The 16431-nt window shown below is 36.8% G+C and overlaps 2 protein-coding genes across 2 annotated transcripts; both read left to right on the top strand.

Annotated features, from left to right (window-relative positions):
- The first annotated feature begins 5522 nt into the window (after window positions 1–5522).
- LOC113269442 (olfactory receptor 52K2-like) lies at window positions 5523–7050 on the top strand. The gene is made up of 2 exons (XM_044390966.1): window positions 5523–5544; window positions 6101–7050. The coding sequence occupies exon 2, from the start codon at window positions 6106–6108 to the stop codon at window positions 7048–7050; it is 945 nt and encodes a 314-aa protein (XP_044246901.1). The 5' UTR covers window positions 5523–5544; window positions 6101–6105.
- An 8436-nt stretch (window positions 7051–15486) lies between these two features.
- Window positions 15487–16431, top strand: LOC113269443 (olfactory receptor 52D1-like). Its single transcript, XM_026518334.3, has one exon. The coding sequence runs from the start codon at window positions 15487–15489 to the stop codon at window positions 16429–16431; it is 945 nt and encodes a 314-aa protein (XP_026374119.2).

Here is a 16431-nt window from a genome sequence, read left to right as displayed (position 1 = left end):
TTTTAGTTGGATTGACAAAATAAATGGACATAAAAGAGATGATGTAAGTAAAATCACTAGCTGCTCTTACTCCTGCAATTGAATTGCATTTACTGCCTGAATGTTCCCTTTTATTTACTATATGTCTGTGAATTCCAAAAATTCCAATCCAACACGCTATTTCAGCTTATTCATTTATTAAATATTGGAGGACAAATTGTTAATCTCCTTCTAACTGTGTGTCTTTTGGAGGATAATTACAAATAGAGAGTGAACAGTAGAAGAAGGAAAAAAAATATGTACATTGTAAACAAAATAAGATTTCTCAAGAGAACTGAATGATGGACGGTTTCCCACTCTTGTTTAGGGGACAGCTTAGGGTACAACCAACAACTGAAAGAAGCTTCCCCTGATGTTTCTCTTTGCTAATATATATTTGTATGTTGGTAATAAAGAAAAGACCATGAAGATTGATCTATCCTTTACATATCTCTGTATCTATCTATCCAATATTATTATTCATGTTTTTAGCATTATGGTGAATGTAACTAAATGGTGTTTACTTGTGGCTTTTTTATTACTGTGATAAAATAACATAACATAATAGTTATTATTTTAACCACTTTTAATTGCCCAGTCCAGTGGAATTCGTGCATTCACATTGTTGTGCAATCATCACCACCATCCTTCTTCAGAGATTTTTTTATCTTCCCCATCTGAAATTCTATACATTAACATTAACTCCCCATTGCCCACATTCCCTGGCAACTACCATTGTACTTAGTCTCTGTGAATTTGGCTACTCTAGGTACCTCATCCGAGTGGAATCATATAATATTTGTCCTTTTGTGATTGGCTTATTTCACTCAGCATAAAATCCTGAAGTTTCATTCATGTTGTAGAGTGCATGAGAATTTCCTTCCTTTTTGATGTTGAATAATATTCCTATATATTATAGTGGACTATAGTTACATAGATAAAACAGAAATAGGTCTAAATGTAGATTCCTATCTATCTATTATCTGTGTATCATCTATCTATCTATCTATCCATCTATCATCTATCTCTATCTATCTATCATCTATCATCTATCTAATTTATCATCTATCTACCATCTATCATCTATCTATCTATCTATCATCTATCATCTATCATCTATCTAATCTATCATCTATCTATCATCTATCTACCATCTATCATCTATCTATCTATTTATCTATCTATCTTACATTTTGTTTACCCATTTATCTGTGGATGGACATGTGGATTGCTTCTACCTTTTGGCTATTGTGAATAATGCTGCTATTAATATAGTTGTATAAATATCAGTTCGACTCCCTATTTTAATTTATTTGGGGTATATACCCAGAAGTCGAACTGCTGTAAAATATGGTAATTCTTTGTTTTCATTTGTAAGGAATGGCCATGCCATTTCCCACAGCCTCTGCCTCATTTTACATTCCCGCTAGCAATGCACAAGGGTTCCAGTGTTTTCATATCCACACCAACAGTTGTTATTTTTTATTTCATTTTTTAAAGTAAGAGTCATCCTGATAAATGTGAAGTAATGTCTCATTATGGTTTTTGATTTGCATTTCCCTAAAAATTGTGATGTTGAGCATCTTTTCACGTGTTTGCTGTTTGTATATGTTCTTTGCAAAAATGTTTATTCAAGTTATGTTCTCATTTTTTGATCCAGTCATTTTGTTGTTGTCATTGGTGTTGAGGTTTAGAAGTTCTTTATGTATATTCTGGTTATTAATTTCTTATCAGATGCATGATTCCCAAATATCCTCTCCCATTATGTGGCTTACCTTTTTACTCTGTTGATAATGTCCTTTGATGCACAAAAGTATTTTTTTCTGCTTATTTTTTTAATTGAAGTATAATCGACATACAGTGTAATATCAATTTCAGGTGTACAATAGAGTGATTCAACGCTTACATATATCACCTGGAGCTCATCACAAGTACCCTCCTTAATCTGCATCACCTATTTCACCTATCCCCCCCACCCACCTCCCCTTTGGCAACCACCAGTTTTTTCTCCATATTTAAGCACAAAAGTTTTAATTTTGATGAAGTCCAGCTTATTTATTTTTACTTTTGTTGCCTATGTTTTGGTGTCATATCCAAGAAATTGTCAAATAAATGTCATGAAGTTGTTCGCTTTTTTTTTCCTAAGAATTTGATAGTTTTCATCTCTTACTTAGGTGTTTGATCCATTTTTAGTAATTTTTTATAGGCTGTGAGTGCAACTTCATCCTATTGTATGTGGATATGTAGTTTTTCATCACCATTTGTTGGGGAAAAAAAACATTATTCTTTCCCCATTGAATGGTCTCGTAGAAATTACTCGGCCATATGTGTGACAGTTAATTTGGGAGCTCTCCTTTTTATTCCATAGGTCATATGTCTGTCTTTAAGCCACTGGTTTGATTACTGTCACTTTGGAGTAAGCTGTGAAATCAGGAAATATGAGACTTCAACTTTGTTCCTATTTTTCAAATTTTTTGTGTGTGTGGCTATTTTGAGTTCCTTGAGATTTTGTATGAATTTTACGTTGGATTTTTCTGTTTCTGAAAAAAATGCCATTATGACTTTGGTAGGGATTGCACTGAATTTGTAGATCACTTTGGGTAGTATTGACATATTAACAATATTATGTCTTCCAATCCATGAGTATGGCATCGTTTTCCATTTATTCATGTCTTCATTAATATCTTCCAAGAATGTTTTGTATTTTTTTAGTGTACAAGTATTTGTCTCTTTGCTTAAATTTATTCCTATTTTATTCTTCTTGATTATATTGTAAATAGAATTGTTTAATTTCATTTTCAGATTGCTCATTATTAATGTATAGAAATGCAATTTTTGATTTCTGCATGCTGATTTTGAATCCTGCAATTTTGCTAATTCATTTATTAGTTCTAGTAGGCGTGTGTGTGTGTGTGTGTGTGTATGTGTGTGTGTGTGTGATCTTTACAGTTTTCTTCTTATAAGTTCAAGTCATCTGCAAACAGAGATATTATATCTTCCTTCCCAACTTGGATGGCTTTTATTTCTTTCTCTTGTCTAATTGTTCTGGCTAGGACTTCCAGTACTATGTTAAATACAAGTGATAGAAATGGGTATTCTTTGTCTCATTCCCGATCATAGAGAAAACAACTTTCAGTATTTCACCATTGAGTATAATGTTAGCACAAGTGTTTTTCATATATGGCCTTTATTATGTTGGAGTCGAGGTGGCTGGTTGTTTTTTGTTGTTCCCTTTCTAATATTTAAAAACAGTTAACTAGGAAATACTGTCATTCTTTCAAATCAACTAATTACCAAAGCCATATAGTATTGTGAAAGGTATCTGTATTAGTCAGAATCTAATCAAGAAACAAGAAGCTCTTGAATATTTAGTATAGGGTATCTTTAACACTGACAATTATATAAATTATAGAACTTCTGAGAAATTAAATATTCAAAAATAAAGTCTCCCAGAAATTAAGAACTATAGGTACTCATCTGGGCACCTGCGTGGCTTAGTTGGTTAAGCCTCTGATCTTGATCTTAGCTCAGGTCTTGATCTTGGGGTCATGAGTTCAAGCCTTGCATCGAGTTCCATGGTAAACATCAAATCTACTTAAGAAATACAAAAAAATTTTAAAAAGAACTATGGGAAGCCATACCAACTCTAGGTCAGTGAAACAGAGAGAGAGGAACTAGCAGTTCAATCATATCTCAAAGATACAAGTCTCTCAGTGGAAGCTGAAGCCATGGAAGTCCCCTCTGGCAGGATCTGGAGTCCTAGAGCAGATGCAGTTGTAAAGAGTGAGAAATAGGGAGAAATAAACCAAGTTTTCCTTTCATCCTCCCTAATATTTTCCTGCCAGTGCCTCCACTGAACAAATCCAGGATAAACACAGATGATTCGTGATTCTGGAAAATACAGCCTATAATATTCATTACTCCTGAAATACAGAAATAGGAGAGGATGATGAGGAAGGACATATCTATAAGGAAAACACACCCAATATTTGCATAACATACCAACCAAAATGCAAATAATGATTCATTTGGGGGATAATGAATATCCTGTACTTGATCAAACAAGTAAAGTTCGGGGGGATTCAGGAACAAGAACATGACTAGAAAATAACCTGGAGCTTCAGCTGTTTTTTCAGATCTAAATAAGGTTTGAGTAAGTTACTTAAGAATATCTGGAGACATGTAGGGATGTTAATGTGGACGCCCTAATTAATTAGTAAACATACACGTCTCTGGTATCCCCCACTCCTTCTAGCTCTCATAACATACATTGTAAGAAGGCATTAATTCACAGCACCTGCATGTGCTTAAGCCCAGGGAGTGTAATAAATCAGGTATCTCAAGAGACCTGGAGTCCAGAGGCCATCTCTTACTGGTTTCTAAGCCAAGAGCTTAGTTGGCAAAGACACTACAAGATTGATTCCCTTCAAGAGACCAGATTGTGTCTGGAGAGACTGGGAGAGATTAGTGAAATTGCTTACAATCAGAGAGCATTCTCATGAGCGGTGATAGGCAGGATATTCCTTGCCAGCCTCTGGTCCCCCAGGAGAAGAGGTATAATGGCTCTTGTTATAGTTATAGCCAATATTAAGCTGACCCTCGCGGTGAGCAATGAGACCATCTTATTGTAGAGGTAAGATAACCAGGTTACAGGCTGTAAAATTATAGTTGAGTTGGGATGGGAAAATTCAGTGCTTCCATGAGAAGGGAATGATGGAGCCTGGGATGGGGTTCTAGGTCCAGGGTTAAGTAGTGTGGACTTACGACTCTGAAGCATGGCTAAATTTCTTGACAAAAAAATAAGGTAGAAGAAGATGAACTCAATATTTGAGCTGATATGTAACCTTTGTTCATAACTTCTGTTAATCTACTCCTAGGATTTAAACCTGAGCTGCATTGGTCAAAAACTTAAAAAAAAAAAAATCATACTTAGTTTTATTCAGAGTGAAAGGATACCTCATGTTATATAAGCCCACCATATGCCCATATTTGAAGCAAAATAATGATTTATCAATTCAAAATTTAGTATTGGAAGGACACCTTTCCAAAGTAATTTTTCACAGATTCTAAGGCATGCTTTTTGGCAAGCTGATATATGAGAGCCAAGAGTTGCATTTAAAAGTTGGCTTCAGGTATTAGACCTGTAAACACAGACAACAAACTGATGGTTGCTAGAAGGAAGGGGGTGGAACATGGACAAAATGGGTGAAGAGGAGTGGGAGACAGAGGCCTCCAGTTATGGAATGAATAAGTCACAAGAATAAAAGCCACAGCATAGGGCATAGAGGGAAGAAAAAAAATTGCTTTGGAAATAAAAGTCAGTGTGAAGTGTATCATGTGATGGAAGAATGTATTATTTACCTTCTGGAAAAATTTGATTGATCTTTTACAAAAAACACAAATATCTGGTAATCTGAATACCCGTGTTTTCCAGACTTAGTCATTTTCTCTATAGTCCTTTGCTAAGTATTTTCTTATCATTCAGTTGAGCTGATTTTATAAAGAGAAGTGTCCTTCACTTATCAGCTCAATGATTCACCTTTAAAAATAGGACGAGTTTGGTTCATACATCTTCATTCTGCCTTTTTAGCTAATTTCCCCAATTGTTCTTTAGTATTTCTTAAGTCACCTTTTCCTTATATCTATAAGCACTATCATTGGGAAGGGAATAAGAGGGGTTAAAATATAACAAATCACTGATCTCATTCGTGATGTGGTATTTTTTTGCCTGTCTTAAACAGTAGAAAATTGTATCCTCATGCTCAGCAATATATCAACTGCTACTTCTGTAATACTACTGAAATGCATCTAGCTAGCTGAGCAACGCTGAAAATAAAAGGCAGGGTGATAGATAGGTAGGTAGATAGATAGATAGATAGATAGATCCTTTTCTACTAATTTTTTTCACCCCAAAAAGCACAGTCCCATGTATTTGGTGCATTTCAAGATTATACTACTGAAGAAATAATTCAATAGCCAGCATCTCTTCTGGTCCATAATAATGAGATAAATTGGTATTGGTAGATTTATAACTTTTGTGATTTTTTAAAATTTGGACAGGGTCATGGAATATCTACTGTTTTCATAATGTTCAATTACAACAGGACCAATCTTCACCCTACCACCTTCCTACTGCTTGGCATTCCAGGATTAGAGGCTGTCCACGTATGGATTTCTATCCCTTTTTGCCTCGTCTACATAGTGTCGCTAATGGGAAACGTTGCCCTTCTATTCATTGTCAAGACAGACCACAAACTGCATGAACCTATGTACCTCTTTCTATGCATGCTGTCAGTGGCTGATTTGATGCTTACTTCTTCTACGCTTCCCAAGATACTCAGCCTCTTCTGGTTCAATTACAGAGAGATCTATTTTGAAGCCTGCCTCACTCAAATGTATCTTATTCATTCTCTGTCTACTATGGAATCTGGATTTATCTTGGCCATGGCTTTTGACCGCTACGTAGCCATCTGCCACCCATTAAGACATTCCACTATCCTAACTCCTGCAGTGATGGTAGGCTTGGGTTTGGTCATCGTCTTCAGAGGAGCTATACTCCTCAGTCCACACCCCTTTCTACTGCGGTGGCTTTCCTACTGCAGAACTAATGTCATCCCGCATACCTACTGCGAGTTTATGGCCCTGATAAAGCTGGTTTGCGCTGAGACCAAGATTCGTAGAGCCTACAGCCTAATTGTGGCATTCCTGACAGGGGGATTGGATTTCATATTGATTATCTGTTCTTATGTCCTTATTCTTCTCACTGTCTTCAATCTCCCAACCAAGGCTGCCCGCCTCAAGACCTTAAGTACCTGTGTCTCCCATGTATGGGTCATCTTAGTGTTTTATACGCCAGCTTTTTTCTCTTTTCTCGCTCATAGGTTTGGCCACCACATTGCTCCACATATCCACATTTTTATAGCCAATGTATATCTTCTTATTCCACCTATGATGAACCCTATTATTTATGGTGTGAAAACCAAGAGAATCAGGGAGAGATTCTTTAAATTCTTAACAATAAAATGTGTTTAAAAGCATATCTCGGGGCGCCTGGGTGGCACAGCGGTTAAGCTTCTGCCTTCAGCTCAGGGCGTGATCCTGGCGTTATGGGATCGAGCCCCACATCAGGCTCCTCCGCTAGGAGCCTGCTTCTTCCTCTCCCACTCCCCCTGATTGTGTTCCCTCTCTCGCTGGCTGTCTCTATCTCTGTCAAATAAATAAATAAAATCTTTAAAAAAAAAAAAAAGCATATCTTACTGCTTTCAAGATTCTCCCTTTGTTCTCTTCTTTCAAAAGTTTGACTGACACTCTAGTAAAGAATATCTTATATTCATTTTACTTGGAATTTGCTGAGCTTCTTGTATATGAGGATTAAAGGGTTTTTTTTAAATTAATTTTTGAAAAACTTCAGCCATTATTTCTTCAAATGTTATTTCTGTCTTTCTTGTCGTTCTCAGATTTTCTTTATAGGTATGTTGCTGTTTTTGTTAGTATCCTGCAAGTTTTTGAGACTCTTCATTTTTCTGCATTTCTTCCCTTGCTTCTCTAGTTGAATAGTCTCAATTGGCCTCTCATCAAGTTTGCTTATTCGTTTTTTTTCTACAAGTTCAAATATGCTTTTGAGCACCTGTAGTGAATTTTACATTTCATTTATTATACTTTGCCATTATATTTGGTTCTTTTTTTATAATTCCTCTCTCTTTATTTATATTCTCTATTTGGTGACACAATTCTCAATCTTTCTTTTTCTTCTTTACACTTGGTTTCTTTTAGCTTGTAGAACTTATTTATAATAGCAGATATCAAGTCTTCTATTAAAAAGCAGAATTTTTATTTCGAGTGTTGTTTTTTTAAGATTTTTATTTATTTATTTGACAGAGAGAGAGCGACAGCCAGCGAGAGAGGGAACACAAGCAGGGGGAGTGGGAGAGGAAGGAGCAGGCTCCCAGCGGAGGAGCCTGATGTGGGGCTCGATCCCAGAACGTCAGGATCACGCCCTGAGCCGAAGGCAGACGCTTAACCGCTGTGCCCCCCAGGCGCTCATCGAGTGTTGTTTTTTGTTTGTTGGTTTGTTTTTTTAATCTTGTGCATGTGCTATGCACACAGGTATGTGGTTTTCTAGATTCCTAGGAGTATGTTTGAACTTTTCAAATCCTCTGATGGACATCTCAATCTCTGTTTTCTGTTTGTTTGTTTGTTGTTTAAGTTTTATGGTCAGTCTTTTGTTAGCCCAATCAGTAAATTTGCCTTAAGATACTCAAATGTTAAACAATTGCCACTACAAATGCCTTTTTCTCATAGGGTGAATTCTGAGTCATGTCAAATTAAAAAAAAAAAAAAGCCTTTTGAATGGAGCATTTTAGTGAACTTCCAGCTGTGTCTAATAGTGACAGTTTATTTTGATGGTGAATTTTATCCCTTCCCTTGGATACTAGGATGCTCGTTTTCAAAGACACAGAAAGCATTTGTAAAGACTTTAAATACCTGTGTCTATTAATTCTAATATTTGTGTCATTGTCTGGGTAAGTTTCAATTGATTCATTGTTCTCACTTGCTATGAATTTTATTTTTCTACTTAATTTCATGACTGGTAAGTAGGAAAGAATGCCAGGCCTTGTGTATTTTACCTTGTTGGATGCTAATTTTTTTTTTAATTTCTATGTTTTCAAGCTTTATTCTGAGACTTGATTAGATTGAAAATTGGTCGATCTTGTCAGGTTTTGGTTTTAGGCTGTATTATGTGAAAGCAGAGCATCTAGTACTCATTTTGCCCCACTGTATGGTCTCCCCATATCTTTCTCTATCTATTGTGTTTTTGTGACATAGAGATTACTCTGTTGATATAGATATCACAATAAATTATGAAAAATTCCAGTATGGCTGCTCAAAAAGGGTTGGCTTCAAATATTGTCCTAAGTTTTTGTGTGTGGTTCTTCCTCCAATTTTGGGTAGACTGGTCCACATATGTTTTGGGTAGATTAGTTCAAACTAATCTGAACTAATTAGTTCACGCATGAACTAATTAGTACTAAAGTAAGTTTTTAATGCAGTCCTTCTGAAGATCAAAAGAGTTCCTTCTCTGTGCAGATATCTTCTCTTTGGTATAGTGGTTGACTATTCCGAATTATTTTATAATCCCAAGAATCCCAGCTCCAGATCCTGAATTTAGGAATCATGTTGAACTCTGCCTGGGTTCTACCTTTCCCTAATATGTTTTGATAACTTTCCTTATGCAGTAGCTTGGTGATAACCTCATTTATTTCCCATTCCTCAGGTTCCATTGTCCTTCACTCTCTGATGTCCAATATCTTGAATGCCTTTACTTCATATATTTTATGGTATTTTAGTTCTTTCATGCAGGTCTCAGTTACTCCAACTTGTCCAGAAACAAATGTCCCCATATAATCCTTTAAATTCAAATTTAGAAATCCTTAGCTATCTAAACTCTTATATCTGAGTCTTCACTATACAAATTGAGAAACATTTTCCCATACTATTCACTGGTGAAGTAAACACACAGAGACACATGCATACACACACACAATGTATCTACACAGATTGCCATGAAATACTTCAGTGGAGGACAAGCCTATCCAAAAGGATGCAGAGTGGACTGTAGCTTTACTCTTTAAGGTGTTACCTTTTCCTTGTATTCTTTAAATGAATTTCATTTTATCATGATATTGCCATTACCTTTTTAAAAAGATTTTATTTATTTATTTGACAGAGAGAGACAGCCAGCGAGAGAGGGAACATAAACAGGGGGAGCGGGAGAGGAAGAAGCAGGCTCCCAGCGGAGGAGCCTGATGTGGGGCTCGATCCCAGAACGTCGGGATCACGCCCTGAGCCGAAGGCAGACGCTTAACCGCTGTGCCACCCAGGCGCCCCCCATTACATTAAGTGAAAATATCTCCTAAGGAAATAGAAAAGGCTGTGAAGACTATAGTCCAACCTAAGAGACATGGAAAGGCCCCCATTATAGAAAGCAAATTCTCATTCTCTTTCCCCACTACTGAATAGCAGTAACGACCAGAGCTGCGTCTCCCTTCTTCCCCCAAATTTTTATTACAAATATTTTTAAAGAAACAGAAAAGTGGGAAAAAACACAGTAAATATCCATCATGTTTTCTCACTCCCTTGATTCTCCCCTTCCCATGTAGCTGTTTCCTTTATCTCATATCTATCTTTCTGTTCATCCCTCTATCATTTATCCATTCATCCTATTTGTTTTTTGATTCACCTCTCTCTTACTGACACCAGAACTTATTCAGGTAATCTCAGTAGGTAATTAATCATTTCGATTTGCTCTGATTGTTCCATTTTAATTTGCTAATGAAATGAATATAAATGTGTCATGATTTTTTAATTATGTATTTATGAGAGGATGTATGTTATTGGTGACACAGAGAGTAGAATATTTATGACCACTACAACGAAAACTAATGATGTACTGTATGTTGGCTAATTGACCATTATAAAAAAATAATAAAATTAACTAAAAGAAAATAGTTCATATCTATTCTGTTCATTATTTTGCATATATACTCTAACATGCAAGTGATGAGGCAAATGTAAATAATTAAGCAATTGATGTTAATATACCTATATTGAATAGATATAATTGATGTGACATTACACAGTTGTTTTTTGTGTTTTAGTGATATCTAGGGATATCTGGAAGAGTTTTTAAATTAGCTAGGAACAGGTTAATATTGTTCTTTTTTATTTAAATAATGAAATAGGGACTGAATCTATTCTAAACTTTATTCCCTACAGTATTTTCTGTAGCAGGTATCATTTAATGATAAGTAAATGTATAATTCTATTTTTAATGCAATTAATTTTTCCCTATGGAAAGAGCCAACTCCATGGAAGGCTTATTGCCAGATATCAGGCATAAAACAGTGATAACATTTAGATGTTGCTCTCAGGAATCCTGCAATTTATTTAGAAGATAAATTTAAATATACGTTGGGCGCCTGGGTGGCACAGCGGTTAAGCGTCTGCCTTCGGCTCAGGGCGTGATCCCGGCGTTCCGGGATCGAGCCCCACATCAGGCCCCTCTGCTATGAGCCTGCTTCTTCCTCTCCCACTCCCCCTGCTTGTGTTCCCTCTCTCGCTGGCTGTCTCTGTCTCTGTCGAATAAATAAATAAAATCTTTTTTAAAAAAATTTAAATATACGTTGTACATATACGTAACATTGTATAAAAATGTCAACTATTTGAAACTGTGTTCTATGAGTGCAAATGAGAGGCAAATAAGCTAGGCTTTATTACCAGAGACATTCAGAGATAGTTTCCTGGGAAGTTAATACCTGCTTCAATTGAACTTAGTGGGTACGGGGATTTTCTTGATAAGAAGAAGAGTGTGTTCTGGGAGGATTATGAGAGAGAATAATCCCTACAGAGAATCACAATAATTCTAGAAAAGTTTCATCCCTGACAAAAAAGGGATTTCCAATTTTCCATCATAAACAAATCTGCCAATTAAACTTCACAAAAAATATGGGAGGGTGTTTTCCATTTCAAAGACTACCTTCACATTTGGAAATATATTTATGTTTTTTTATCACATTTTCTCATGTGGAAAGATGCCTATCCCCCATCTTTTACCCAAAACTCAGTAGAAACTCCTCAGAGAGGCTTTCTGGCAGATACTACAGACACATAGTGGAGAGAAAAGAAGAGAAAGGGAAAACGGTATTACTTGGTTTAGGGATGTGGGACAAGGGGCAGCATGTGACCAATGTTTGCCCTGCCTGCATTCTGAGCCAACTGAGAAATAAGGCAGTTTAAAGCAAGTATTTTACACAACTGATAAATTATTGAACACTACATCTGAAACTAATGACTCGCTATAAGTTGGTTAATTGAATTTAAATTTAAAAAAATGAAAAAGAAAAAAGGAAGTTAACATAAAAAATAAAGCAAGTACTTTGTCTTAAATATACTTGTATTAGAAGTAGAGTTGCGTTTGGAGGATGTTGCTTTCACCTGCATAAACTTTGCCTGTATTTTTATTTGTAATGAGTTCTAGACATAATCCCCCCATCAGTCACAGTCAGGAATTTATTGCTATCCCATCGTTGCACAGGTGTTTACCCATGTCCGATTTGCGGCACAGAAGAACTAGCAGAACTGGAGCCCCGTAAAGGCAGCTGGCTTTGAAAGGAAGATTTCCCTTTTCATGAGAAAATCTTTACATCCAACAGAGTCTCAGAGGAAGAAAATCGATGCACCATTTCTTATCACCACGACAACTCCCATCATCGTTAAGCACCACCACTTATTAACATGATCACTATGTTATTCATGCTATTTAACACTACAGCCATATTTATTTATTTAAGCTTCATATCGACATTATGATACATGTACTACTAGCATCCATATTTTAAAGTATAGGAAATTTGAGATCGCGAAGATTAAATTATATGAAAATGGTTGTGATCAATACAAAACCAACCCCGAAACCGGGTCTTCCTCTACAGCCTGAGGTTCGGCAGATTTTACCTAAAGATGCCCACGCTGGCCTTAACAAAAGGAAGCTCTGTCCATTTAGAAGGCTTAGCTGCTTAGTTTCCCAGGTTTACAGAAGAAGACTAAAAGCCTGGCGTTCCAAGTATTCCAGATTATTATACAAATCAGAAATATATGTCCACGTATCTAGCTACATATCAATGTATCTATTTCTATCTATTTATTTAAATCTTTAAAAAAAAGAAGAGAAAAAATAGGATATGGAATTCCTGATATTTAACACATTTTTCTTATTATTTGACTCTCTACGGAATAGACTCCTGATATTAATAAGACTGCTTTCCTTGCAGTTTACATATCCATAAGGGCCTTTTACGCCACACTAACTGAGAGAAGGGAAACAGGGACTTTTGTCTTTGAGAAAGGAAACAAAGATTCCAAGATAAAATATGTTATATAGCATTGTGGTTTTTTCCCTTCCACTCAAGTTGACATATTAAATCTCCCAATTCTAAATGTGTTCTCTGAGACATCCTCAGTTGCTCTCTGTTTGATTTGGGCAAATCATTTGCCCTATGAGCTTTAGTGAAGATATCACAAACAACATGAACATCAGACGCAAAATTAGTGGTGCAGTTGATGGCCCAGGGAAGTCCGTAACTGCAGACTGGTCAGAGAAGACTAATGACAGGAGAAGCGGTAGAAGAAGGGACAAAATGACTCATTATATGGTCTGTTTTGACTCATGTCTGATGTAATAGTTCCTTGGTCATCAATCAATCAATAGTTCATTGATCATCAATGATTGTCAGTACTAATTTCACAGATTCTTTCCAAGGCTCTCAAAGAACAGCAAGGAATTTAATTACTCTGCTTGACATTGTTACTAGTTCTTCATGTTCACTTGGAAATGGAAATTCCAGGCTTACATTTGAAAGGCAACATTAAAATAACAACAATAATAATAAGTATAAAATGACTTTTTATTTGTCAAATAGTAAATGGGGAATTTTAGTTTATATTTATTTATCTTAATATCACGTAACTCCTGAAAAGTAGATATTATTATCCTCCTTTTTAAGATAAGGAAATAACATCAGCTGAGCTGATATAACTTAGGCAATATCTGGGGGAAGATGAAATTTTAGGGACTATCTGGGAAAATATGATCATTTCCGGTGATTCTGCGGCAGATATGGCCTGGGTAATACTCTATTAGCACGGCTTCAAACCATACTGACTTAGAACTCTACTGTTCAAAAATGTGGGGCTATGTAAGTTTCATCAACTTCATGCTGTGAAGACTGATGTTTCCCCTATACAATCTGTAATGTTTAGTCCCACAAAAGTACAATTAAACAATCACCATTATGACCCACGGACTCTTTTATTATTGGGTCCTGAAGCTAGTCCTCTAGTGACTGCAAACTCTCAAAGGCTATCATCTCTCTGGTCAGTAAGACTCCTCGAGAGGAACAAAAAGAGATATTCTCATTCATGGTCATTGACCGCCAACCCCATGGGGCATTAATTTTGCATAACCTTCCTGAAAAACCCATGGGCACCAGAGCAAGAAGTAGGAGACAGCTGGTTTGTCTTACCACCATCTGAAAGCTGAGTGCAAGCCAGGCAACAGCCAGCCAGATGAGGAAATAGGACGACTATGTGAGACAGGCATTTCTACTCCAGAGCAAAACAGAGGAGGAATTAAAAAGATTTAACAGTTTGCTAGTTTCGTGAGCAGCGAACGGACTCCAGCCACAGGACAGAAGCAGGGTCAGGAAGGGCTCTTGCTGTGCCATTCTTTACCTCAGAAGCTAAATTGTAGGGGCATCTAGAAGGTCTCCAATATAGGCGAAGGTGAGTAAAAGAAAGGTAGTGCTTAGGGAATTGAAAATGGAAGCTATTTATTGAAAAAAACAGAATTATTTAACCATAATATTTTATGGGGCCACCTGGGTGGCTCAGTCTGTTGAGTGTCTGCCTTTGGCTCAGGTCATGATCCCAGGATACTGGGATCCAGCCCAGCATAGGGATCCCTGCTCAGTGGGGAGTCTGCTTCTCCCTCTCCCTCTGCTGCTACCCCTGCTTATGCGTGTGCGCTCTCTCTGTCAAATAAGTAAATAAAATCTTAAAAAAAAAAAACCATAATATTTTATGGGCTTACTGGTGCATGCAGCTGAACAAAATATTTTGGCAATTTAAAAGATACTAAGACCAAAAATAATGATAAATGAAGTAGGTTAAATTCTGAAATAATGCATAAATTTTGCGGCTGCTATAGAAATGTATCTGAGAGACGTGGCTGGATGCTTTGTTTGAACTTCATAAAGTAAGAGTAACAAAGATCAAATAAAACTAAAAATCAAGGTTTAAGTGGTCCAAAATGTTCATATTTGCTTTTGCATATCCGTCTGATCACATTCACAGAAATTGATTTGTACTAGGTTCAGTAAGTGTTTTCAATCTAAAATAGCAATATGCTTTTATAAAGGGTTTTATGTAAAAAAAAAAATTTCCAATGAAGAGAAAAAATAAGCCTGATAGGGCAAAAGATGTTTCAGAGACATAATCAGGGCAATAACTTTCTAGTTTTTATTTGAAAAGCAGCCTCTTTTGTTCTTATTTATCTGCTTAGTGAAAGTATAAACAAAATAAGTACATGGTATGTTTCCAGCAATTACGAGGTGGTGTTTATGCAGCAGAGAACAAATGAGATATGCAGCAAAATATCACAACTTCAGGTTCTCTTCATTCTTTCCCTAGGGTAAAGCCCACTCTTCACCTTTTGAATTTTGAGATTAAAACAAATTACCAGCAAATTCTACCTCCTCACCCCCATACCTGAATCTGGCACAAGGTTTCCTACTATAGATTGTCATAAGATATGGGTCACATATTTTAGGGGCAAACAAAGAGCATTTTTTTACGCTCAACCTATTGAAAATAATGTTGACAATTAAATTACAGCAAGTTTAATGACTGAAAATGTTAGTTCAAAATAGAACCAGTTTCCACCCAACTACTTTCCTCCTCCTTGGAATCCCAGGGCTGGAGGCTGCTCATGTCTGGATCTTCATCCCCTTTTGCCTGGTCTACCTACTGGCTCTGATGGGGAATTGTGTCCTTGTGTTCATCATCAAGATGGACCCCGGTCTTCACGAGCCCATGTATCTCTTCCTCTGCATGCTCTCTCTGAATGACTTGATGCTTAGCACCAGTGCCCTTCCCAAGATTCTCAGCCTCTTCTGGTTCAATGACAGAGAAATTAGCTTTAAAGCTTGCCTCACCCAGATATTCTTCATCCACTCTCTGTCCACCATGGAGTCGGGATTTTTATTGGCCATGGCCTTTGACCGATATGTGGCCATCTGCAACCCTCTCAGGCACTCCACCATCCTTACACATGGAGTGATCATGGCTTTGAGTTTGGCCATTGTCCTGCGTGGAATTATCCTGCTGACTCCTCATCCTTTCTTACTGATGAGGCTTCCCTACTGCAAAACCAACATCATCACCCATACCTACTGCGAATTTATGGCCCTGATCAAGCTGGCCTGTGCCAACACCAGGATCCACAGACTCTATGGCTTAATCCTTGCCTTCCTTTCAGGTGGGCTGGACTTCATATTGATAATCTGCTCTTATGTTCTCATTCTTCATGCTGTATTTCAACTCCCATCAAAGGAGGCTAGACTCAAGACCTTAAGCACATGTGGCTCTCATGCTTGGGTCATCTTAGTGTTCTACATTCCTGCCTTTTTCTCCTTCATCACCCACAGATTTGGTCAGAACATAGCTCCGCACATCCACATCTTTACAGCCAACATTTATCTTCTTATCCCTCCGATGATGAACCCTATCATCTACGGTGTCAAAACCAAAAATATCCGGGATAGGTTTCTTAAAGTCTTTAAAAACACCTATGTTTGA

This window comes from Ursus arctos, unplaced genomic scaffold (genome assembly GCF_023065955.2).
Source record: "Ursus arctos isolate Adak ecotype North America unplaced genomic scaffold, UrsArc2.0 scaffold_22, whole genome shotgun sequence".
Lineage (NCBI taxonomy): Eukaryota > Metazoa > Chordata > Mammalia > Carnivora > Ursidae > Ursus > Ursus arctos.
The sequence above is the reverse complement of the archived record's forward strand: the minus strand, read 5'-3'. Positions and strand labels throughout refer to the sequence as shown.